The 24,831-nt window shown below is 40.5% G+C and overlaps 1 protein-coding gene across 9 annotated transcripts in view; it reads left to right on the plus strand.

Annotated features, from left to right (window-relative positions):
* Positions 1-24,831, plus strand: part of SLC8A1 (solute carrier family 8 member A1) — a 407,018-nt gene that overhangs the window by 309,167 nt on the left and 73,020 nt on the right. For 5 of the 9 annotated variants that reach the window (XM_036873087.1, XM_036873089.1, XM_036873090.1 and 2 more), the window contains exons 3-8: positions 8,316-8,422; positions 11,660-11,680; positions 12,124-12,141; positions 12,242-12,256; positions 16,138-16,206; positions 21,374-21,504. In XM_036873087.1, coding sequence (XP_036728982.1) covers positions 8,316-8,422; positions 11,660-11,680; positions 12,124-12,141; positions 12,242-12,256; positions 16,138-16,206; positions 21,374-21,504 — 361 coding nt within the window. Of the gene's footprint in view, positions 1-8,315; positions 8,423-8,954; positions 9,059-11,659; positions 11,681-12,123; positions 12,142-12,241; positions 12,257-16,137; positions 16,207-21,373; positions 21,505-24,831 lie in introns of all 9 variants that reach the window. The other 4 variants (XM_036873094.1, XM_036873096.1, XM_036873088.1 and 1 more) reach the window with 3 other exon arrangements.

Below are 24,831 nucleotides of genomic sequence, written 5' to 3' on the forward strand. Positions count from 1 at the left end.
TGATGTGAAGAGAGCTGTTTGCTTTGCAAGGGCAGCAGGCATAACCCACCATTAGAGTTCTTTCCTTTCCTTTTAAATGAATGCCGTGAAGGAAATGCTGCTTCTGATTTTTTCATAAGACTTTATACTCTGGGAAAAAGAAACCTGCCAAGGAAGCCAGGCCTGAGGTAACATCCACCAGGAATGCTTAGCCTGTCAAAGCACGACATCCATAGCCCTTGACCCTGAAGGAGGCAGTGAGTGTTCTGCCTGGGGAGAGGGACGGATTGAGGGGTGGCGGAGCTTCCCATCACAGCAAGGGCACTTAGCTTTGATGCAAATGGTTTTCACTGTCTCAGGGCCATGCAGCACCCCAAGTTTTCTGTTTGGCAGTACTAACAAAATTTGAAACTTCTAACTGAAAATTCACCCCAAACATTCTCACAACCTTTTCTTACCCAAGGAAACAGCTTTTTCTAGACTACGATTTTATCCTGAAGTTTGCTTGTCATTGCTGTTGTGTTTTGTAATAACAGCTTTATTGAGATATAATTCACATACCAGAGAATTCACCCATTTAAAATATGCAATTCAGTGGGTTTTATTATGTTCTCAGAATTGTGCAACCATTGCTATAATCGATTTTAGAATATTTTCATCACCCCCAAATGAAATCCCATGCCCATTAGCAGTCACTCCCATTTATTCCCCAATCCCCAGCCCTAGGCAACCACTAATTTACTTACTGTCTCTACGGATTTGCCTATTCTGGACTTGTCATATAAATAGAATCATACAATGTCTGAACATTGGTGTCTGGCTTCTTTCACTTTAGCATAATGTTTTCAAGGTTCATCCATGTCAAAGTGCAGGGGAGGAAAAATAATTTTCCCTCTACTCTTTAGAGTTCTTGGCTGAGACCATGTAATAAAAGACAGATTAACAAGAGAAAAACAAACAAGTTTATTAACATGTGTACATGGGAGATACCCAGGGAAAAATGAGTCATTCTCTGAGGTGGCTTAAATGTAAGCTTGAATACTGTCTTAATAGGGCTCGGGGAGAGGGGATATTGGCTTCTTAGGGGAGAGTACATGATTTTTAGGAAAGATGAATGGACCCTTAGAAGAAAAGATGGGAGATATGACAGTTTGTGACAACGTTTGCCTGGTGTCCACTTCTAGTCTCCTCTCCTGTGATAAGAGTCACTTTCCCTGGTTGATGAAATTCTCAGGGAGGGAATTTATGACATTTGAGTTCCTTTTGGAACATCTGTCTTTAGGCAGATGGGAGAGGTTCAGAGACAGCGTCTCCCTGCATTTGCTATTTTTACGTACCCTCAGCTCAAAATAATCAATGTACCAAAGCAGTATGTTTTGGGGTGGCATATTACGCTACTTTTTAGTAGCCTGTATCAGAATTTCATTCCTTTTTATTGCTGAATAATATTCCATTATGTGGATATATCACATTTTGATTATCCATTCATCAGCTGACAGACATTCAGGTTGTTTCCAACTTTTGGCTATTATTAATAATGCTGCTATAAACATTCATGTATAAGTTTTTGTGTAGACGTATGTTTTTAAATCTCGAGTTCCTGGGTCATGTGGTAACTTGATTTTTAAACTTCCGAGGAACTGCCAGACTTTTCCAAAGCCTCTATACCATTTAACATTTCCACCAGCAGCGTAAGAGAGTTCCAGTTCCTCTACATTCTCCATGCAACACATATTATTATCCGTTTTTCTGATTATAGCCATCTTGGTGGGGGTGAAGTGGCATCTCATTGTGGTTTTGATTTGCGTTTCCCTGATGACACAAGATGCTGAGCATCTTCTCATGTACTTATTGGCCGTTGATTTACTTTCTTTGGAGAAAAGTCTGTTCAGATCCTTTGCCCATTTTAAGTTGGTATATTTGTCTTTTTGAGGAAGAGGAGTTTATCCTGAAGCTTTTAACATCAGGTGTACTGGGGATTCAATTTCAAACTTGCCTTACCTGATGACATCACTCTATGATCAGAGAAATTGCCAGATCTTTTCCCTTGAGATGAGATCGGTCCTGGGTCGCTTCTTTCTTGAGTCTGAATGTGGTGGCTTCCAGGTGGAAAGTCTCCAGTTCCACAGACATGGCCTTTGACTGACATGGCTCAGAGGCTCTCTGAGAGAAAGAACAGAAGACATTAATTACTGTCTTCCGTGGCAAATGAAACCCTTAGTTATTCTATTCTCCAAATAGAACCTCTGTTGTCTAAAAACCTAGCACCAGAATTCTTATCTCTCTGAGAAGGAAATCACTCTGCTGCCCAGAGGCTAAAGGTGTTTTCTCATCTATAACTATTAAGTTTGCTTCTGGAGACCAGCATTTCCTGAGAGGAGAAAACGACAACTTTATGTGCTCTCTATAATCCAGAAAAGAATACCAGTGAAGGGGGCTTCCCTGGTGGCGCAGTGGTTAAGAATCCACCTGCCAATGCAGGGGACATGGGTTCAGGCCCTGGTCCGGGAAGATCCCACATGCCACGGAGCAACTAAGCCCGTGTGCCACAACTACTGAGCCTGCGCTCTGGAGCCTGTGAGCCACAACTACTGAGCCCGAGTGCCACAACTACTGAAGCCCGCGCGCCTAGAGCCCGTGCTCCACAACAAGAGAAACCACTGCAATGAGAAACCTGTGTACCACAATGAAGAGTAGCCCCCGCTCGCCGCAACTAGAGAAAGCCCGTGTGCAGCAACGAAGACCCAATGCAGCCAAAAATAAAATAAATAAATTTATTAAAAAAAAAAAAAAAGAATACCAGTGAAGGACAAAGTTAAATGTCTCTCCCATGCTTCAGCCTAGATTGCTAATTAGATCTAAAATTTAGTTGTGACCCTGACTTCCTCACAATGCTACCTATTCCTTATTTAATACATTTCTTTTAAACATCAGGCCAGACGTGCTGATTCTCCATTAGCCAGCTCCCGGCCACATTACTAGGATCCCTTGAAAAGCTTTTTAGAACTGTATTCGTGCCGAGGCCCCAAACCAGAGAGCTTCAGCTCACTGATCTGGAGTGGGCTGAGCCCAGGCATTTAGAGTTTTCAAAGCTCCACACATGAATCAAATAGGCAGACAGTTCCAAAACATAAGCCCAATTACCACCAGCCTCTTCATTTATTATCTGTAATACAAGAACCCTTTATCCTGTCTAGATCAGCGCTTCTCAAACTTTTGCTTGCATCAGCATCATCTGGGGATCTTGATAAAATGCAGATCCAATTTGGTGGGTCTGGGGTGGGCCCTGAGATTCCACATTTCTGACAAGCCTCCAGGTGAAGCCAAGGCTGCTGGTCGGCTGCTCATATTCCTCAGAGTTGGGGAGCCCTCGTGTGTTCGTGGTGCTTTTCCGTTAATCCTAACAGGACCTTTATCGCCTCAAGGATTTACCTTTTTAAGACAGCCATCATCGAATATATAATATGTGCTGCACTCCTTTTAAAAATAGAATTGAAAATCTATCGTTGCTCATCCAGGTAGTCTTTGTTAACATAAAGATTAGACAATAAACCTGTATATTACTTCAAAATAATGATTCAGATCTTTTAAAGTGGTCATAAAACTGCTGCACAGCTGAATGAATAAGGACGGCGTGGGTCACATGATTGAAAGATGTTGGTCTTTGGAGCCAGTTACAGGAGTCTCACTCTGTGACCTTGGAAGTTACTTAACTTCTCTGAGTCATTGTTTCCTCCGAATTGTACAAGTTGTAGAAGTCACTTCCAGGGCTGCTATGAAGATCGATCGGTGAATCGGTGAACTAAGATGCAAAATGCCCATCAGTCCATTGACCCCTGAGTACGCCTAAAAAGAGGCTAAATCTTAAAAATAAAATAAATTTTAAAAGAGACATTGTAGCATCTACATGTGTGAAATCCTCACTAAAATCTTTTTTATTTTATGAGGATTTAGAAAGAGTCTCTTCTTTTTCATCCTCCAACTCTTTTCCTCACGTCTCCCAATATCAAGAGCAGCCTTAGGGAAAAGAAACCACAGAAGGACTAATTGAGGCTGAAATTTGAAGAGACTGATACGACTTTGGCTTAATAATGAGAGATTAGAATGTATTTCAAAGAGATTTTCTTTTTTAGCTCCCACTGGTAACACCATCTCTTTCTCTTCTTTCTCACAGTTTACCTGAGTCACCACCTGATATAAGAACTCCTTACTAGAATGTTTGAAGATGTTTGGTCCTTTGAGACCCATCAGATAAGAGAAAGACTTGGAAATAAAGTATAGATGTGGGCTTAGTATCATCAAAGGAAAGGCACTGCAAAAATCAAAAGGAAAAACCTGTATTTTTCCACGAAATAAATTGATCTTTCTTAACCAAATGCTTTTTTTTTTTTTCCTAGAAATGGATCCAAAATGTATATCCATAAAAATTTTGGCCATCCTGAGAAATTATTTAATGTTTTAATGTTATCATGAGATTTGTAATTCGTTGCTAGTTTCTAGAAAACATAATTGTTATAGTACACTCTTCAACTTTAAAGTGATGTAAAACAGATCAAGTGAGAAATTCTCCTTACCTTCTTCATCATAATTATGGTAGCTGAAAATTGCATGACACAGTTTTCTATCTGTTCCTTATCAGTGTAATAATAGTGCAGGGGTTGTTGTTAGATGAAGGGCTGGGTCTACCTGACTATTCCAATCTTGTTTTAGTTAACCTGTTAATTTAAAGAAATAACAACACTACTGTATTGCACAGGGAACTATACTCAATATCTTGTAATAACCTATAATGGAAAAGAATCTGAAAAAGAACATGTTTATATATATGTATATATACACACACATATATATAAGGATCTGAAAAAGAATATATATATGTATATATGTATAACTGAATCACTTTACTGTACACTTGAAACTAATACAACACTGTAAATTAACTATACTTCAATTAAAAAAAAAAGAAAGAACAACAGCTATCTGACTGCTTCCCATCGGTAAATGGAACCAAAGTACAACACAACATGAATCTGTGTTCTCAGAGAGAGGGAGTCTTTGTGACAGTGCAAAAGCCCTGTGAATGTGGGAATCGGTGTGGCAATGGGGGCAAACTGGAGGACCTTTAAGATCCCTTCAGTCCTTGAGATATAATTTCCACTGCAGAACTGTGGGGAACAGAGAGGTATACTTCTGCTGATTAGCAAGCTAGTGGAACTGGGTTCTTCACCAGATAAACGCCCATCTCCTGTAACATCCCCAGTGATGGAAGAAGCAATGGCAGTCCCTTTCCTGTATTAGTTAGGCTCTGGAAAGTGAGCAAAAGACATCTCAAGGATATGATTCTTTAAAATTTATATGGGTTAATTTCACCTTCTCTACCTTTGCTAAGGGGAGAAATAGTTCTGTTCTGAAGCAAAAAGTGAACATTACCAGTCCCTTCTGATTTTTGCCTCTTGATTCAGAGGGCTAATTCATAATGATTGACTTTATCTTGCCTCTTTAAATTGACTGAATTGTCCTTTAATAATCATGTTTCCTATTAGTAGCTTTACTGTGCAAGAGAAGCAAAATCAATATATAATTTAATGGCTCCTCTTGTCAAGGGCACTACTGATTGTATTACTAATGATTTTGAAATAATATGCCATTATGCAAATCCCATTCATTTTAGGCATCTTTGCCAAGTACCTACGGAGGTACTGTTTTCTTTCTCTTCATAAGTTGAATTTCCAGTGTCATAGTTATCCAGTACTGAAACGTTTTCTAAGGATTATGATCCCAGTGAATAGTGATACTCTACTGATAAATTTTATGTGCTTATTTTATTATACAAACAAATTGGGTGGGACCCTGTATTTCTCACATTCATCAGCTACTCAGAGTGTAGAAAATAAACCTATCATAGCAATAGCAGATTAAATTCACCAAGGATAAGAAACACTATGTTATTTGGGTTTTTCTATTTATCTGTGAATAAGTGGTCATGTTGCCCTTTGGGAATGAAACTGGAAGCCTTTCCTAAACAAATGCTCGCCCTATTAGCAAGACTACTACAACCATCTCCACTGTGCTTTCTTCATTTCTACAATCTAATAAAATACGAGATGTGAGATAGATTGGAAGTACAAGATGGAAAAAGATAAGTCAAATGTTTTTAAGTAATATATGCAAGAGCATTGCAACATGTACCCTACCATGAAGTGCCTTGATAATGGATTTGGGGCCACTGGGGCCAGAAGATGATAGCAGGGCCCTTCTAATGCCCACCAATATTTTCCCACCCATGGTCATACTATGCTGGTGACTTTAGCAGAGATGTACAAGTATAATTTATGATTATAAGGCAGTAAGATGGAAATTAATGCCTAAAACACATAAGTTGGATGACAAAGAGGGTAGACATTTGGCAGGTTTTTGAAGAGTAAATTTGATCTCACTTATAACATCAAATTCAGTTCTGAAGTTGAAAACACACGTATCATCATTTCTTACATCTTCTTGTGCTTTCTCTAACATTTTGTGTTTTTTGGATATTGAGGAATGATCAGATACCCTGATGTAGTCAGAGCAGGCTGCATATATGTGTGTGTGTGTGTGTGTGTGTGTATATATATATATATATATTATATATATATATATATATATATATATATATATATATATAATATATATATATATATATAAAGTAAATGGGTGAATTCCAGAAAAATAGTTCTAGAAGTTAGACAGGAACTGTTCACTATACACATGTGGTTGGACTTTTGTCAGACTGTTGGTAGTTTTGTAAATATCTAATTGCTCTTAAAAAATGATTATTGCTTTAGTCACTGACAGCTGCTCATCTAGCCTTTGAGGACAGAGCTGAGATAGAAAGGCGCCGTCATGTGCTCCAACTCCTTAGTAGTGAGAAATGGGGATGTGAGCGCTCTGGGGGGTGTTCTTTAGCTGAGGAGCAGTGAGGAGGTTATGAGGCTCCCAAGAATCGGAAGCAATCATTTGATCTCACTTAGCATTAGGGGCTGGGAAATTCAGAGAATTCAAAGCAACTTCTACCTTTATTCTCCTTCATACGAGAAAAGAAGACTGGTGCTCTTTGGCTTGCATAGGTCTAAATGAAACTTGAGGGCTTTGATCAATATTGAAAAAAAAAAAAGTTATAGACTAATTTCCTTCCAGAAGACCTAGAAAATTCCACCAAAACTAAGTAATGTCCATGACATTAAAACTGTGTGTCTTTATAAACTCATTGTTTTACAACCTTTAGTCAGAAATGTTCTTGGCCAATGGTACTGAAGAAAAGAAAATATTTTCAAGGACAAACAAGTGTTTGGGGGCTCTGAATAAGTTGTAATCCATGAAGTGATTAAGCCCTTATTAATTAGAAGGTAACATTAAATTTCTTTTCAGAGTCATCAAGGCTTATGGGGAGTTGAGATTTGCATAATATTTGCATTTGTCCTACCTGCCTGTCAATCACAACCACAGGACGATAAGGCAAGAAGCGCTAAAGGATGGATTACAGGAAGAATTCTTAATGAAATGCCTTGGTGTATCGGTGGAGTTTGAAAGTAGGGTAGAGTGTATTTTGTCAAAGTTGAAGGTCAGCTTTGGGAGGGAAGAAAATAACTAGAATATCATGACTCCCCACCCCCACCTTAGGAGGCTTCCATCTTTAGAAAGACAAACAAAACATGAACAACTTCCCCTTGTGATCTAGGTGGAAAATCTGACTCATCTGAAAAAGAGTTTGAGTCTAGGACATTGGGTGGGGTAAGATAAAAGACTTTTATTTTGTGATGCTCTTATGCATTTATTATTTTAATAAAATTTTATGGTAAAAATGTTATGTTTGGAAATACAGTAAAGCAGAATGAAGGCCCCCAAAAATGACCCTTATGCCTGTTACTCAGATATAACCTCTGTTCATATTTTGATGTGGTTTACTGATTTGTTTCAAAGGGTTGAATTCCAGAGCACAGCTCAGACAATCCCGTGGCTAAGGCATTTACTAAATAAATATATTTTTCTTTTCTTATTATTGTGATCTATGTTTTTCTGCTTCCCATGATGATGATAAACCTAGTAGTATGAGTGCTGTATTTTGGCTGAAACAATTCTGTGGTCCTGGGCAGAGGAGCTCTGCACTGGGTGACCTTTCCACTCTCTCAGACCCATCCCACACCCATTCTGGAAGGACAGTCTCATGGTCCAGAAGTTTCTCAGTTGCCATTTGTCTGGAAGTGCCACTCCTTAACCTTGCTTTCCTCTTCTCTATGTTCCTTCTCTCCTATTTCCTATTCCCCTTGTTCGTCAATTTCTATTCTTCTCTGTTTCAGCAAAACAATATCAGTCAAGGTAATTGATGATGAGGAGTATGAGAAAAACAAGACCTTCCTCCTTGAGATTGGCGAGCCCCGCCTGGTGGAGATGAGTGAGAAGAAAGGTGGGGGAACTGCTCCAGGGCTGAGCCCAACAGCTTCTGCTGGCCTGTGCCACCCCTGGATGCCTGCACTCTTCAGAACGTGACTTACAATGCACACATCCCTCCACCTATGTAACGGGGCATAGATCTCCTCTGGGGCCACAGGGAGCCCAGCCTGGAGCTCCATCAGCCAGTTTGGGCCACTCTGCACATTGCAGTCTGAGCTACTCATTGTCAGTGCAGTCGAGCCTGGGAAGGTTGGTGCTGATGCTTGCTGCACCCACATAAAGCCGACTTTCTGATTTCTCTTCCTAATTTGGGATACCTCCTGACTGCTAATTGAAGCAGGAAGAATTTGTGAAAATGATGGATGGGCAGAGGAAACTTAACGGGGCCAGCTGAGAGTACCTGGATGCCCTTTTACATACTCCTGGAGGTCCATGTGTGGCCAGTTCTCCTTCCATAACATCACAGTAACATGCTGCTTGGTGAACACCTAGCATGAGCGTGTGACTCCAACCATTTGTTTTGCCTTTGTCTTGTGTTCCCACAGGAAGATCATTACCATTAGAATATTTGACCGTGAGGAATATGAGAAAGAGTGCAGTTTCTCCCTTGTGCTTGAGGAACCAAAATGGATAAGAAGAGGAATGAAAGGTGTGAGAGTATACAAAGACATACCAGCGAGAAATTATACTCTTCTCTCCGTGTCTCCTACTCTCACACTTAACTCTCTCCTCTTCCTCGGCTTCCAAGTACTATACTTCCTCTCCTTTGAAGCTTTAGCAATTTCATTTCCCTGCCCATATTCACAAATGCACCAAACAATGCCCCTTTTCTTCAGCAGATGCCAGCTCACCTTGATTGATACCAGATTTCAGAAATACTGGAAGAGATTTCTGTAATTCAGAAGGGATGACATAAAAGAATGATTTCTGGGTTTAGTTTTTCACTATTTAGGAATCATTCTAAAATTTGGTTCCAGCTATTAAATATCCCCTAAAATGTTAGTGACGGAAACTACTTAATACCTATTAGTCATGGTAGATGGGTCTAATGGCAACTAATAGGAAATTTCAGAAGAATTCAATAATTAGTCTTCTTTAGAGAAGCCAGTTTTCAAAAAAAAAAAACAACTTAGAACAAAGATCCTTAAAGAGTAGTGGTATCAATATCCTAGTATTCATTTTGGCAAAATATTTTTCATATCATCAGATATGATATTTAAAAGAGACCATATGTATGAAACCATGGTCATATCAATTTTCTTTAGTAGGAAGGATATGGTAGTTCAGTAAGAACTTAGCCCTTACTTAAGGCCGATCCTGCCTTATGCTTCAAAATCTTTTGATTCTTGTAGAATTGACACATTTCTAACATATAGAATTTTTTTCTAAAAATAAAAAATAAACAGCAGTATCCTTATAATTAGATTTTTGTGTTGATTTGTGTTCATATTTTTAGAAACTATTTGAAGAAAGAAGCCAGTTTTTTTGCTGTCTTTGATTTTATATCTATTTTATATGGCCTATATTTGAGAAGGAAGGACAGGAATTTTATATCAGCTTTAAAAATAGGTTTTTTATTCTGAATTATTCCAAGGGCGTCCCATAATTACCCTCTAATAGTGGTCATTTTAAAAGCAATGGTATACATTTAATTATAGATATACAAAATGAGCATAGTACCTATTAATAGCTCTGATTAATTGCATTTAAACCATTGATGAGAGCAGTATAGATGATTAGGTGACCACTTTGCAAGAAATGTAAACTTTTACATGTAAAGAAAAAAATCAAATACAAAGGACTAATTCCTATACAGACCCAACATTTGGGGGAATTTAACTAATCCCACTTTTGTAAGAACTCACTGGCCTCAGAGTCCATCAGAAAACAAACAAAAACAAAGCTGTCCTGACTTAATCATGTTCAAAAAGGTAACAGGAGCCTTTGGAATAATGGAGAAAGGAGCACTGGGGACCCATTTTAATGCAGCCTATTTAATATGCTCCACAGACAGCAGGCGGAAGAAAAAGACACTATAGAAAACTGTGCAGATTTCTTACAAAGATGGGATCAAAAATGCCTCATTAACATACAGGAAAAAGCACTTACTTCTGAATGCATTCCTCCAAAGGACTGCCTTTTATCTCAAGGAAGAGCATCTTGGATACAGCTCTTTCAATTGTCATTTTGGTAAAGTATGCCTTCATATAAAAGCAAATTAAAATTCCTTGATAGCACTATTTGCTTTTGACACCCACCAAGTGGATCTGTGTCACCATAAATAAAATTACTAACTTGTTTTATAAAGTATTCTCTAATGCCACTACCCGTAGAGAGAAAACTGGTCCTGAAAAGGTAATTGTAACTTTCCCATCTACAACTCTGGAAGTAATTTATTTGATACATTTAGGCTGGTAGCTTTCACCAGAATAGAGTGCTACAGCTATAGGCTGGGTTTAAAGCACAAAACCTGAAAGACAAATTATGTATGTCGCCCTACACCCCACTCTGCTGCCCCAGACCTTCCCTCCCTGTCTTGTCAGTTTCTGTGGAATTATGTGTCCATGAGAAGCTATCTGGTTGTCCGATTATACCGTGCAGAAGTCATAGATAAGGACACACAAATAAGCACTGATTCCTGGGACGCAGATTTTGAGGACTTAAAAAACATTAGCATTCCCTGATGACCAAAATATCAGGCAAATAGAACCTCCAGCGAGAGAACTTCACCTTGGGCCAAAGTCTCCTTATGGGCGGGGCGGCCAAAATGGAATTTCCTAAGATGTTTTCTCTGTTTTCATTGAAAGGTACAATCCCTGAGATCCTGGATGCTTTAAGACTTCCATATGTTGAATTCACTAACTGCCAGGCAATTATTTCATGAGGAAGGCTCACTCAAATAAGGTTTAGGATTAACTTCATAAAATATTTCTACTATATTTGGCAAACTAGATATATGTATTGTGTGTAAACATATGGTAGAAATGTTTTCTTAAATGTCAAGAAATAATATATGAAGTGAATTGTTTATATATATAGAATCAGTCACACACGTTTGCAGAAATTAGTGCTGGGATCATTTGGAAATACTCCCAATGCCACATTTACTTGGCGTGCACCAATTTTTTAGTAGCAGCTCCCTACCACTGTAATCAGATCTGCCTGGATTTCTTTCTGCTGATATTCCTCTTACTTTCATTATTCATCTGGTCTCTTATTCTGTGTTTGTCTTTGTCTGTTTCCTTCACAGCCCTGTTATTGAATGAGCTTGGTAAGCATTTCATTTCTTGCATTTCCTTTCCATTTTTCTAGGTTATTTTCCATTTCTATCAGGTGCTACAGTAGCTTTCTGACTTATCTTTTATTTCTATTGATTCATTAGCAAGATTGTTGTTTAGAGCCATTGGCCTCATAATTTTGTGAAGGTTGGATAGTTTACATTCCACTTTGGTTTCAGTATAACCTTTTAAAAAATCAGTGCTTTCTTAGGTATGCACAAGAATTAAATTTGTGCACTAAAGCTCATAATCTTAAAAGAATGATTAGCGATTAAGTCATGAATGGATGTTTTCATATTTTTCTTAATTGTATGTACAATTTGGCAAGTTTTTGTACTTTGGATGGGTTGTCAGGCAGTCTGATGTCACTGGTATTTGTTATTTAGAGTGTAAATTAAATAAATTGTAACATTTCCTTTCTTTTTTTCTTTTTTAGGTGGCTTCACAATAACAGGTATGAATTTTTTAAGTCTAATGAACCAAATTTTATTTTGTACCGTGAGTTGTTTACATTTTAAAAAGTTATTTCTCATTTTTATTTCCTTTTAATGAAGGAAAATACCTGTATGGTAAGAGTTTTTTAATGTTCTTCATTTTCCCCCAAATACCCTTAAATATCAAACAAAAACCACATCTTATGTACCCTGCATTAACATTTAGCTATGGCACATGGTATGCTTTTGCTGATTTTACACATTTAACATTTTACACATTAACAAGGTGTGTGCTGTGTTTACTTATAAGCAAATTTGTGTGGAGAACCTGTAATTGGTCATATTTTGACACTGATCAATTTACAGATGTTCACATAGCACTGGTGATGTGAGTGTACCTTGCTAGATGCTCCAGAGAGTACCAGAATAAATAAAACGATTGCTAGTCTCAAGGAAACATAGGAGTTGACATGCAAGCCCACTCCATGGCCCAAGCTCAGGGTCCTAATCATAGATAATGCCCTATTGGGAGAAGGTAAAGTATGCCTTCCCCTCATCCCACCACACCAATCTGAGAAGTTTTAGCATTCTTAACATGGTAATGAGTACTATGTCTGCCACTTGCAGTGGATTACAGAGTGCTCTGTAGAAACTCAAAACGTCGGTCAAAAAGTTTAAAACCCTTAATATCATAATGGTACCCAGCCGCTGTTGATTGCATTTTTTAGCCAGCACAACTCTAAAGCTATTTCCTTACATAGAGAAGAAAGATATTTCCTTACAGCATCCTCTCTTTTGACCCTAAATATTTTCTTACCCTTTCAGAATCATCTATGTAGATTTAGAGAGGGAGATACATATCAAATGGTAGGCCTGATTTGTCTGAAGCTGCAGGTTGAAGATGTCTCTAAAGGCCATCCTAATGGCCGTGGCATTTTCCAATATAATTATGCAGATATCAATATTCTAATTATTTTTTTCTGAAACCAGATAGCTAAACAAAATATTTAGAAAGGAAATATTTTCAAACATTCTAAGTTTGAAAATGTTATGGTGCGGGGTGGCGTTAACTTAAACCACCATCAGTGTAAACTCATGATCAAGAAGTTTAAACATGATTCTGTCCAAAGTGGAACTTTCTGAACGCGTCCAATTTCACATGGTCTATTGCCCTCCACTTCTTCTCTCCAGACACAGCATTTAATGACAAAATGATTCATAGACTCTCGGAGACATAGAAATTGAAAAGGATAAAAATGTTAAATAGAACAAGTGCTCAGAGAGGATTTCTTAAACCTGATTCACCTGACACTCTCCTAGGTCAAGTCTTTCAAATTCTGCACTGCCGAATATGCTATTTTTGAATCCGAGTGCAGGAATTTACATTTACTTTTAAAACTTTAATCTTCCTTTTTTCATCCCATCATTTTAACTTACTGAAATCTTTTTGGAGATATTCTGATTCTATCACCCAGTAAGTTAATGATCCTCGTGAGCTTTGAGGAAGGTAGAAATTTGGCAAGCCAGTCTTCATGGCTTCCTTGAAGTAATTAAAAAAAAAAAAAGTCAACCATTTGAGGAATAGTATAGTATCTACAGCTCCCTCGGCCCTGTGCAGCCTGATAATGAGACCTTAACTAAAAACCTTTAGTGGTAGAATGCCTTGTTAAAACGCACTTATGTGTTTGGATAGCTTCCTGTTTTATCATTGAATATGTCAGGATTTTGCTTTTAGGGCCTTCCTTCCGTTGAAACATCTTCCTTTTTAGTAACTAGGTAATGGGACCCTAATTTTCTTTTCTCAGAAATTGTTCATATCAAGTTCTAGAATACCCCACCAGTAACGTCCAACATTTTCTGTCTCGGACACATCATGCATCCAAGAGGACAGAATCACTTCTTTCAAAGGTTTTCTATTATTTCATGTACTTCGTTAAGCTCTTTCTTATAGGTTGAACTTTAATCTTCAATAGCAATTTTTCTGTTTTACCACCTCTTCCCAAAACCCAAAATTGATGCAGTTAAAATGAGAGAAAGTTGCAGAACCCTCTGGGAATTTCCACATTGGCCTGTTCCTCTCACTTTACATGATCCTTCCTCTCCGGAACCAGGCCAGAATGGCTGGGATCCACTCTCTATAGATGCCTCTGGGGAAAGTTCTAAAATTTAGGTCTACACAGTGAAAACCAGCTGTAAGCCCTGGAGAGCTTTTCTTTGAAGTCAGTTTGAGGCTTTGAAGTCAAGGCTTTGAGATGCAGGGGCAGTAAAGGAAAATTAATCTAACTCTTGGACTTTGCCTGCAGCTTTTATGCAGTCTTGTGCAGCTAAGTGTGAAAATCTAAATTTGAAGCAGGATATATGGAAATTGAAAAAGTCGTTTGGTCCACAACCCAGTACCTCTATTTCAGAGATGTCATTAGTGATGGACATTAAATGCTGGAGGTGCTTTTGGAATTTGCAAATCTTCACCTGTTGCTCTCAGACTTTGCCTCATTGAAAGGCCCTTGTTGGGACCTGTGATGTAATTCCCCCTTGACCCTCCAGGCACATAACATGATAACCCCCTATACATTATAGCTCATTAGAATTTGGAAAGCATTTCTTATTCATTATATCATTTAATCCTCAACCTTATGGAATAAGATCTTTTGTTCTCACTTATAGGAGAAGAAATGAAGGTTCAAAGATATTAATCAATCTACTCCAGTCACCCATCCAGGGCTCAGAGCCTGGCCCTCTAACTTTAAGTCCAAGGCCATGTGATGACTATTTTAACCCAGCACTTTTAGTTCCTTTCTCCCAACTTGTACATTCCTACCTGCATCTTAATCCCTTTTCCATCCAAAGCCTCGCTATGTCTCTGAAATACCATCAGTATGAATTCCAGTCAAATGAAAAATGAGGAGGACCCCAAAAGGGGGCAACTAGAGTACATTAATTTGGATATTTTTAATAAAATTAAGTATTCTGGCTCAATTTGGAAAGATAGAGGCATGTTTCTGTCCCCAAACAGGCAGCTAAAAAGTTCCCTAATAAATTAAAAGTATGTAACGGTCAGTATACCTTTTTAAAAGTTACTCTTCCAATCATATTACGCTTATCATGTGATAGTCTTCATAACGCACATGGCTTTTTCAGGAAGCCAAGCTATGAAAATTCCGACAGTTAAACACACTTTAGTCACTCCAGTACATAGGTTAGAGAAACAAATCCCCTTCAAGTTTGCCTTCATTGTACAATTGAGAAAACTGAATCCCAGAGAAAAGAAACACCTTGCCCAAGTTTAGACGGAAAGCACATGGCAGAATTTGCAGAGTCCCAATCTCATGATTCCAGGTCAGTTCTGGGATCTCTCGGTAGAAGCGAAAAGCAGGCAGTCAGTTGAACCAGGAGTTTCATGCAAACCCTAAACTAGGTAATCCAGCCAGTCACTGTGACAATGGTAAACCCTTGTGAAACCTGCCGGTGTATACAACCTTCTCCCATTCAGACTGCCCAGGAAACAAATACGCATGTTCCCTGATGTTACGTTGCTTGACCCTCGCACAGACCTGTGATATGGACAGAGCAGGCACTATTATCTCCATTTCACACACGGGGTAACTGGAGAAATGGCCCTACTTAAGGCCGTGTTGTTGGCACCAAAAGGCTGTAAATGGAGGCTACCTATCATCACACCGAGTGCTTTGCATTGTTTCGTGATGCCTCTGGAAGCAGGAACTTGACGGGGATGGGTACTCCATCTCAGACACCTGCAGGAATCTGGCTGCACTCCTACTGTGGGGTGTGTGCTTTATTCACACAATCTGATTGGACTCCTAGAACACCTGCCCCGTTTATTTACTCGCTCACTTCTTCAACCTACGTAACGGTGACCTCTGACCACTCAGTCCCCAAACTAACATTGCTTGCGCTGTGTGCATCTGGGCATGACATTCAGCTTACTAATTCCACAGAGCTCTTCTGGCAAACCAGTGCAATCCAGTCTGCTGATTTTCTGCCTGTCCTTTTGCTAGGCCAACCTGTCTTCAGGAAAGTTCATGCTAGAGAACATCCGATCCCCTCTACTATAATCACCATCGCAGGTACTCATTTCATCACGGTCCTTGAAAACCACAGTTTAATTGCCTTCAAGGGTTCTTTCGGTCTTTGGACATTAAAGTGACACAGTTCACCCCCATTGCCTCTAAAGCATTGCTACACAATGCCGTGGCTTCTCTGCAGTTGTGGGTATGAGGAGTCAGCAACAAGACACCACATCGGCCCAGGACGGGACGCATGGTGGAGGGGGAAGCATGGACCTACAGAGAAGATTGAGTCCAATAGCCTCTCAAGTTTCAGTATACTCCAGATTTCTTGCAAATCTCGCTTCTTAAACATGGGCCTTTCATTGCAAATGTCATGAAATGTCTTTAAAAGCAAGCTGTCTTTCTTCCCAGAGTCTGCCTTTCCTTCCTCCAGGCAACATGATGTTAGCCAAATATGCACAGATGACAGTACATCTGTGGGGTTTCTCCAGAGGGGAACATTGACAGGGTGACTAAAGGATGACAAAGCTATCCCAGATCGACTGTAGGATTAGAGCCTGGGTGTGAGCCCCTTGCCCTAAGTTACCAAGTGTCTGGATAAGGACACGGATACTCACTCTTCAGCTGTCACCATCGCCCATCACTGGTCGTGGCTGCAGAAACACTTCTGCCTGCCTCAGTAAGACTTTGCTCATTCTCGCATCCCACACCCCCATTCAATAATCATGCAGCCCTGACTGCAGAGTTGTTCCAGAATATTCCTCATGGAAATAAAGTACCAGTCTCTTTAGGTTCTAATCAAAGAGGCCAGCCAGGTGCTGAAAAACGTCAAGAGATCTCCGCTCTCAGACTTGTCAGCACAGATCTGAGTGAAGGATTAAAATAACCACAAGCAAGTTGTCCCACCGCTGGCCTTGTACCCCTTTCCAAATTTTACATTGTTTGTCGAGACAAAAAATTGCAAGTGCATTCAAGAATATCCACAGTAGCTCCTCGGGTGCAGATCTCCACGTGGGTTGTATTGTTTTCTAAGAGAAATTCGTGTTCTCAGCCCTTCACCTCTTACAGTGATGCGGCTTCAAAATGCAGCCTGATCCAGAAAGCATTAACAGCAGCTTTTTCATAATTCTGCTTTTCCCAGATCCCAGGTACCTATTAGCTATTGTGATGTGTCATTTGCAAAATCAATTACTCAGGAGAGGGGAGGACCCCTACCGATGATTTCATCACAGGGTTGTTTTCTGTCCTGTCAATACTGATTTTAACCATGGCCGTTAATTATGCATTTGATCTTTAAGTTGGGTTGGTTGATTAAGACCATGATGTTATATAATTTATTATCAGCTCCTCAATAAAATATGATGAGTTTAAAAATATGTACATATATATGTACATATACAGATAAACAGGATTACATAGAGAATTTCCTCTACCTGAGAAGCAGAACTAAAAGCACAGCATATGCATAAATAAGGAAATGAAACTGACTTGGCCACAGTAAAATGAACTGCATTTGATCCAGCACTCAAAGTGAAAAAAAAATAGGTGATCAAAAAATATGCTGTTAAACGATTTCCCTATTCAATAAAAGATACCTAAAGAGAAGACGCTTTAAAAAAATAAGCTTAGCTCTCTTCTTTGCCAGTTTTAAAAATCTGGATCACAAATGCTAATTTATCTGTATCATTATAGAGCAATAAAAGGATTTATCCAGCTGTCTTCTCTCAGTTACATATAAGTATAATTATCTCTTAAATGTTCACGATGTTTATTAAGTGAAAATAGCCCTGACCCTACCATGACACTATGCCTTTGTGCTTTGACTTCTTTCTACCTGGAATGCCCCTCCTTCCTCTATTACCTCCTAGCCAGCCTTCCCACCACCTTCACCTGGCAAGCTCCTATACATGCTTCAAGGCCAATTTCAAATATCTCTTCTTTCCTGAAGCCTTCCCTCACTCCTTTGGTCAGAGGGAGCTGCTCCCCAACCCTGGACCTTCAGCCCCTACCTTGCTGTACTAGAAGTTGTCCCATCTATATGCCTCACTTCCCACTAGACCATGAGTTCCTGGAAAAAGAGGCAGGGTGGGAGGGGCCTCAGTGTGCTGACATAGTGTAGGAGTGCAATGACATGTGTGAAATGAACAAATGGTCTTTACTATATGCATAGAGCAAAGAAGAGGCTTGTCTAACAGTGAGTTGGACAGTCACATGACAAATACTTATTGGGCACCTACTACTTTCCATACATAGTAATAGGCTCTGAGGGATATGAGGACAATTCGAAGAGCAATGAGACATATTGTTCTATCTTGGTAAGTTTACATGCTGGATATTTGTATGTAAAGGTAGTTTATTAAAAAGTAGTATATTAGAAGTGTCCATGTTTAATATGTACACACAACAAATATTCAGAATTAATTTAAAGTTAGAGTGGTCATTCCTAAATAGGTCAACTGAGGGATATTTCATGCGAGAAGAGGTAGGGGTTTGAAAGGTAAGTAGGATTTAGCTAGATGAAAATGGGGAAGGTTTTCCAGATGGGTAGACAATGGAATAAAGTGTGGCATTAAATTCAAGTCTAGTTTGGAGCAAGAATGTAGAAAGTGATAGAAACAAGGTGTCCTGTTTTTCTTTAGGTTAGTATGAAATCTGTTAAGACATGAATTCCTAAAATTTTGCTCTTTCTCATACCTCTTTTACAATATTTCCTTTGGCTGCATACCAACTATGCTATTATTTACGTCATGCAATTTTTTGCCTCATGTTTTTACTTCACTATATTTGTTTTTTTTAAAAAAACTTTAAGTCACTAACAGTAATAGAAAGCTGGTATTTGTCATATATAGAAAGTAAGGTTAAAATTTTTAGAATGAAAAAAGTTATTAACTTCTAGCTCAGTGCAGTCAAATGCTGTATGCCTGAGAACTATTTTCTCTTTCCTAAATGGTAGAAACCCTAATGTCAAGAACTAGTTACAGACCTGACAGCACCAAACTTCTTCATCAGAAGGACTAAAGGGTGATTAAAAAGGGAATAACCTTTTCACTCGCTATGTGATTTGATTTCATTTACTACCATGTCCATTCATTTAATACCATGTTCCAAATCATTTCATTTTGTGAAATGCGGTTTTCAACAATGTCACCGCATCACCTTTCTTTCATAATTTCTCTATTTTTTTTTACCTGAATTGACTTGAATCCCATTAAAAGCAACTTCCCATTTATAAGTAAACTATTAAAAGGGGGACATAATAAATATTCTCCCCCAAATGGCTTTGTAATTCAAATTAAAATCTAAGTTGTAATAGTTTTTCTTCTGGAAAAATAATTGTTATTTGACGTAAGGCTCCAAAATATCCATGTTCAGCCAAGGTTATGAACAAAGACACTAATATAACCTGCTCCTATGAAAACTCTAATAACATTTTCCTGGGCTCAAGGTCGGAAAGCAGTGGGAATCAAAATATGATTGATTTGAGCATTGGATAAATGGGACTTCACGTACCTCAGCTCACCCCCTTGACTCTACTCACTTAAATTCAAGGGCAAATCATGGGGACACCACTCAAAAACCTTTGCCTTCCCTTGGGTCATAACTTCCCAAGCCTACTATAAGAAATGTTATAACTTTTGCCATTAAAATTAATCTACTTGCACCTCTCTTTTGCATCTGCTAACACTTAGCAGATTTTGGCTAGTCCAAAATCGCTTATTTTTAGTCTTCTTCTAATTTCTTTGGGGCCCTGTAATTACTGGGGATAGGCAAGCAGATTCTGAAATATACTTTTAGGAAGACACTATTGAATACATAATAAAGAATTCTTTGATACGCTACCTTCTGCTTTTGCCTGTTGCTTGGTTTTGACACTTGGTATATAAAATGCTAGCAGTGCCTCTGGCCCAACTGCTCCGTGGCCCAGTAGTCAACAACTGGCCTAGGAGCTAGTCTTCTGCATCATTTGCTAGAGCATCAAATGAAGCCACCAAGGCAGGGTCCCTCAGCAGAGGGAAGCCATGTATGGGTGGGATGGGATGGGAGATGTGGACTCCTGCAATAGCTGATGCCTAAATGCAAAAGGCAAAGAGTCTGGGCTAGAAGTCCCTCCCTTCCTCATCTCTCCTCAGTCAACAGACTCCTGTTGCAGGCAGTTTGCCTGGAAGGTTCTAGAAGCAAGGGCGTCAGGGCTGCGGTCTTTCTATACCACCAAGACTACTTCCTTGGAGGTGAGGTCCGTTCAGCTTGACTGTGAGGGGAAGTGGCCTGTCCTGTTCCAGCATCCTGAGCCTGAAGGACAGGAGGCTGAGTGGTGACAGGAGTACTGTTTGTCCTTCACATGTGCGTGGCCTTTTCAGTCTGGGATTTATCCTAATGACCTTCACGCAGAGAGGAGCCATCTGTGAGCTTCCCCTCATTAATGGACTCTCAAGTCCATTAGCATTTTCTGAGCACCCACTAGCCTCTCCTGGATTGTAAGCTACATGGTGGTTCCGGAACCAATCACGCCCCCATGGTGAGTAAGTATTAACTTCCCAAAGGCCTCACCCTCGCTCTCCCTGTTTTCTTTAACGTTAACATGGTCAAGGACCTCCCAACCCATCTCAGATTTGCACCAGAGAGAGGCAGCTCTGGAGCGCAGGCATCTTACTGAACCGTGGAATTCGTGGATGTTCTGCTTCTTAACTTGCAGCAGGGGCTCTTGGCAAGTGAGAGGCTAAGATCAGAATTTCCCATCTATCATCTCTTTGGCCCTGGGGCATTTTCTTTGCCTCTAGAAAGTGGAGAGGAGGAGGCCAGAGTCTTACATTCCTTGAGTCGCTCTGGAACTTTAATTGTGTTTCCTCTTGGTCATGTGCTAAAAGGATGTGTACAGACAGCCAGGTGAGCCAGTGTCCCAGGGGAAAGCTGGGTGATTCCCTCAACGCAGACAACGTGTGGGCAGAGTCTTTACCAGTGATATGGCCCTATAAGTTGCTTTTCCTGATCTGCCCTTTGGCAGGTGCTTAGGTTGTGGGATGTTATGATCACTTGCTGTCACAGTGATCACTGCCCCACACAGCAAGGGTCTGTCCAATTCTCCCCTCCAGCCTTACGGCACCACCCCAGGGACTTTCAGTAGGTCATGAGGGCTTCCTTCCTTCTTGGTTTTCTTGTAGCAGGATCCAGGGATTTCCAAATAAATTTGAATCCATTCTCACTCTCTCGCCCTTCCCTTTCGCAGAGGAATGTGATGACAAGCAACCGCTGACCAGCAAAGAGGAGGAGGAGAGGCGCATTGCAGAGATGGGGCGGCCCATTCTGGGAGAGCACACCAGGCTGGAAGTGATCATTGAAGAATCCTATGAGTTCAAGGTACGCTCACCGGCATTGCCCACCAGGGAGGCCAGGCCCATCTCTGCACCAAGACGGTTCATAGCGTCGGTCTATGCTGTACGAGAGGCAGATGTAATTTCAGGAACTGGCTCGTTGATGGAGAGGCCTGTAGAGCAGAAATGGGATTCGCGAATTGGTAGGGAACCAAGAGATCCTGTAAACTAAACAGTGTCAGAACCAGGGTCTGGTGGGTGGCACTCATCACTGTGCAAGGTCAGAGGTGCCCTAAAGGGAGGGCTTTGGATAGCAAGGAAGAGGCAAGGATGGATTCCAAGAGACTGCTATGTGTGGAAGAAACCATGCTTTGTTTGAAAAAGCTAATCAATCTAGTAGAAGCAAAGCCTTGACACTGCTGAAAATGAGGCTTTTGTTTTGGAGGAAGGATGGTAAGCTTTCCCTGTGGAACATGCCATTGACAAGCTCTCGTATATTATGCAGTCACCTTCTTAAGATCCTAGGACACTTGAACACAATCAAACTGAAGGCAGAGTGCCTGCAACTGGAGAGCTTAGAACTGGGCTGATGAAATTGGATTTCCAGTTCTCTAGACGAGGAAAGTCATTTTTCAGAAGTTAAGCAGATGCGCCTTAGGGTGAGTTTAGGACTTTGAAATGAACCTTTTCGACCATTCTTAGCTGCTCCCTCGGCCCCTGCCCCAGTTCCCATCCCTTTTCACTCACGTGGTCCTCACACCTAGAAGCCCCCGGGAGAGCCGCACCTGCGTTCTGTAGTGGGACATGAAAAGGAGCAGCCTCTCTCTGGTTTTCCAGAACTACAAGCCAGAGCACAGCAGCATTTTCCCCACTTATTTTTTTTTTAAGCAGATTCTGCTCCTGTTTGGAAAACCAGAATAAAAATTCCAAAAGGGAGAATCAAGTCACCAACCTAAAAGCCTCAGATCATACCTGGAGTTTTCACAGTAGTGGCTTCTTTGCCTTTTGCTGGGCCCGTTCAGTATTTTTCTAATTTAGTTCACAAATGAAGGTGCCTGAGAGGCGACAGGTGGAAAGAAAAATGTCTTTGCAAATTAAAGTGGCATTTAAAAGATAAAATCGCAATTAAACTTTCCCCTTCAGGCCACTGTGGATGGATGTGTTAACTCCTCTCACTCACTCCCATAGAAAGAAAGAGCAGGGCAAACGCTGGGACTAGTGCTTTCTAGGCAGACCCCGACCATCAGAGCCCACCTGGCGTTTCATCCAGAACCTGGCTCGCTGCACACACTTGACTGGTATATGCACAAGTTCCCTGAGATTCCTGAGGCACGGATATCTGAGACTGTCCATTTCTGTGGACCAATCTGTTCCCGTCTCCATCTTCACTCTTCGTCACGCACCCCCTTTTCACCTGGAACCAGAGGGCGTGGTGCCACTTGCGACAACAGAGATTCTACAGCTTGGCATTTCTATAAACGCTTGTCCCCCACCCCTCCCAGGACTCTCATGGGGAATGATCGTATGCCCTCTTCCTTACGGGACCACCCCGAGCACTCCCCTTCCATGCACCCGTGACCAGGAAGAGCAATCACGGTCACTTCCTGTAGGAAGGGTATGGCAGGGCACAGTCTTCTAGGCATAAAAGTTTTCTTGTGTCCAAAGCTCTCTCTGGTAACCACTCCAATGATCCGAGCATTTGAAAGTCAACCAAGTCTCTCTCCATAAGTCCAGTTGTTTGGGGTACTTATCTTCCTAGAATATCTGCCATAGACTGTTTCCTCCCACCTCCTCAAAGTTCATCAGGACAGTTACTGTTAACACTGAAGGGTACCTTGGGGCATGTTTCTGAAGTGCCCTCGAGCATCAATGTTGATATCATTATTTGTTTAAGAAATTTTTTCTAGACCATAGCTGTTTTAAAGAAATTGTTCAAAGCCCTCAGAACTGCATTAAAGACCCAAATCTGGCTGATACCTCACAATGTCCGAGTCTGCTTTGCCCACTGGCTTCTTGTTTACTATATTGTGACCAAGGGCTGGACTTTTCTAACACCCATGGCTGAGAGTGAGGTTAAAACTATTGCTGCAGACTAGCACCGTGAAGAGCTAATGACTGACATATAGGAAACCTCCAGGTCAGTGTCCATGGCCATGTTCAGGAATCAAATTTCAAATTCCTCCTCTCCTCCTATTGGTCCTCTCCTATTCACTCCTCTCCTCCTATAGGTCAAGAGAGGACACATATGTAAATTAAGTCCAGGGAAGAGCCCAGGCTATCTCATAGTCCGCCAGGGTTAACATGAACTAAAGTTTACAATCTACCCGAGGTTTTATATATATACATTATATATACATATATACATTTTATGCATATACATTTTAAGTTTAGTTTATCTTAAAACTTTGTTCTTCAGAGATATTTTTTGAGGCGAGTCTGTGTTTAACTGTTAGAGCAGTTTCTCTCTTCAATTATTTATCCCCCAGTTAATGGGATTCTCTGCCTTGGCTTTAGAGTAAAGAGGGCTTCTTTGGAGAGACCTGCCCCAAGTTTCCATCACATTTAGGAAAAGTCAAGGTTATTTCTTGTTACATTCTACACAGAACTTTGAATTGGCATCAACCGAGACACTCAGAGTGCTTGATGAGATTGGCCAAGTCCAGAGAAAAGTCAGATGCTTGTCATGTGCCTCTGGCTATGGTGGCCAAGAGCCCTGACGGTTACAGCTATTATCAGTGGCACTAGCAGTTCTAGACACAAAGCTAGAGGCCGAAAGGTCACCACCATAAGGACAAACAATCTAGCAAAGGACGATGTTGAAAATACAGAGTGGGCCAGTTGGAGATGGGCCCTTTCATGTTTATTATCGTCTCAATGTTTCAAGTCAGTTGCAATGACGGTTGAACTAACACACTTGACATTCTGATGTAGCTTTGGCCTTCTGCACGGGCCCCCGGGATCACATTTTCCTTCCTCCCGGTTAGCTAATAACACGCTCTCTCTCTCAAACCTTAGTCAATTCAGGGACACCGCACTAAACATGTACAGATTTTGACCCAAGACAAATAATACGTGTTTTCTGACTCTTTGCAATAAGTGGGAATTCGAGGATGCTGTGACAGTAAGGGCGGGGCGTGTCGTGGGCTACTCGGTGTGGTAGTCTCTCTGGGAAGAGCAGCTTCACGTCCCGGAAGTGACCCTTCTCCCTGTAGTTGCTGCGATTTGTGGTAGCGCTTTGGGCACATCTGCTTACTTAGTTTTCTTGTGAACCCTTGGCTGCTCCTGCTGTTTCATGAACTGACATTCATTTAGAAAGCTAAGCGTGCTGATCGTACAGAAGCAAGTGCCTAAAACAGGTCTTAAAGAAACAGAA

This window comes from Balaenoptera musculus, chromosome 13 (genome assembly GCF_009873245.2).
Source record: "Balaenoptera musculus isolate JJ_BM4_2016_0621 chromosome 13, mBalMus1.pri.v3, whole genome shotgun sequence".
Taxonomy (NCBI): Eukaryota; Metazoa; Chordata; class Mammalia; order Artiodactyla; family Balaenopteridae; genus Balaenoptera; species Balaenoptera musculus.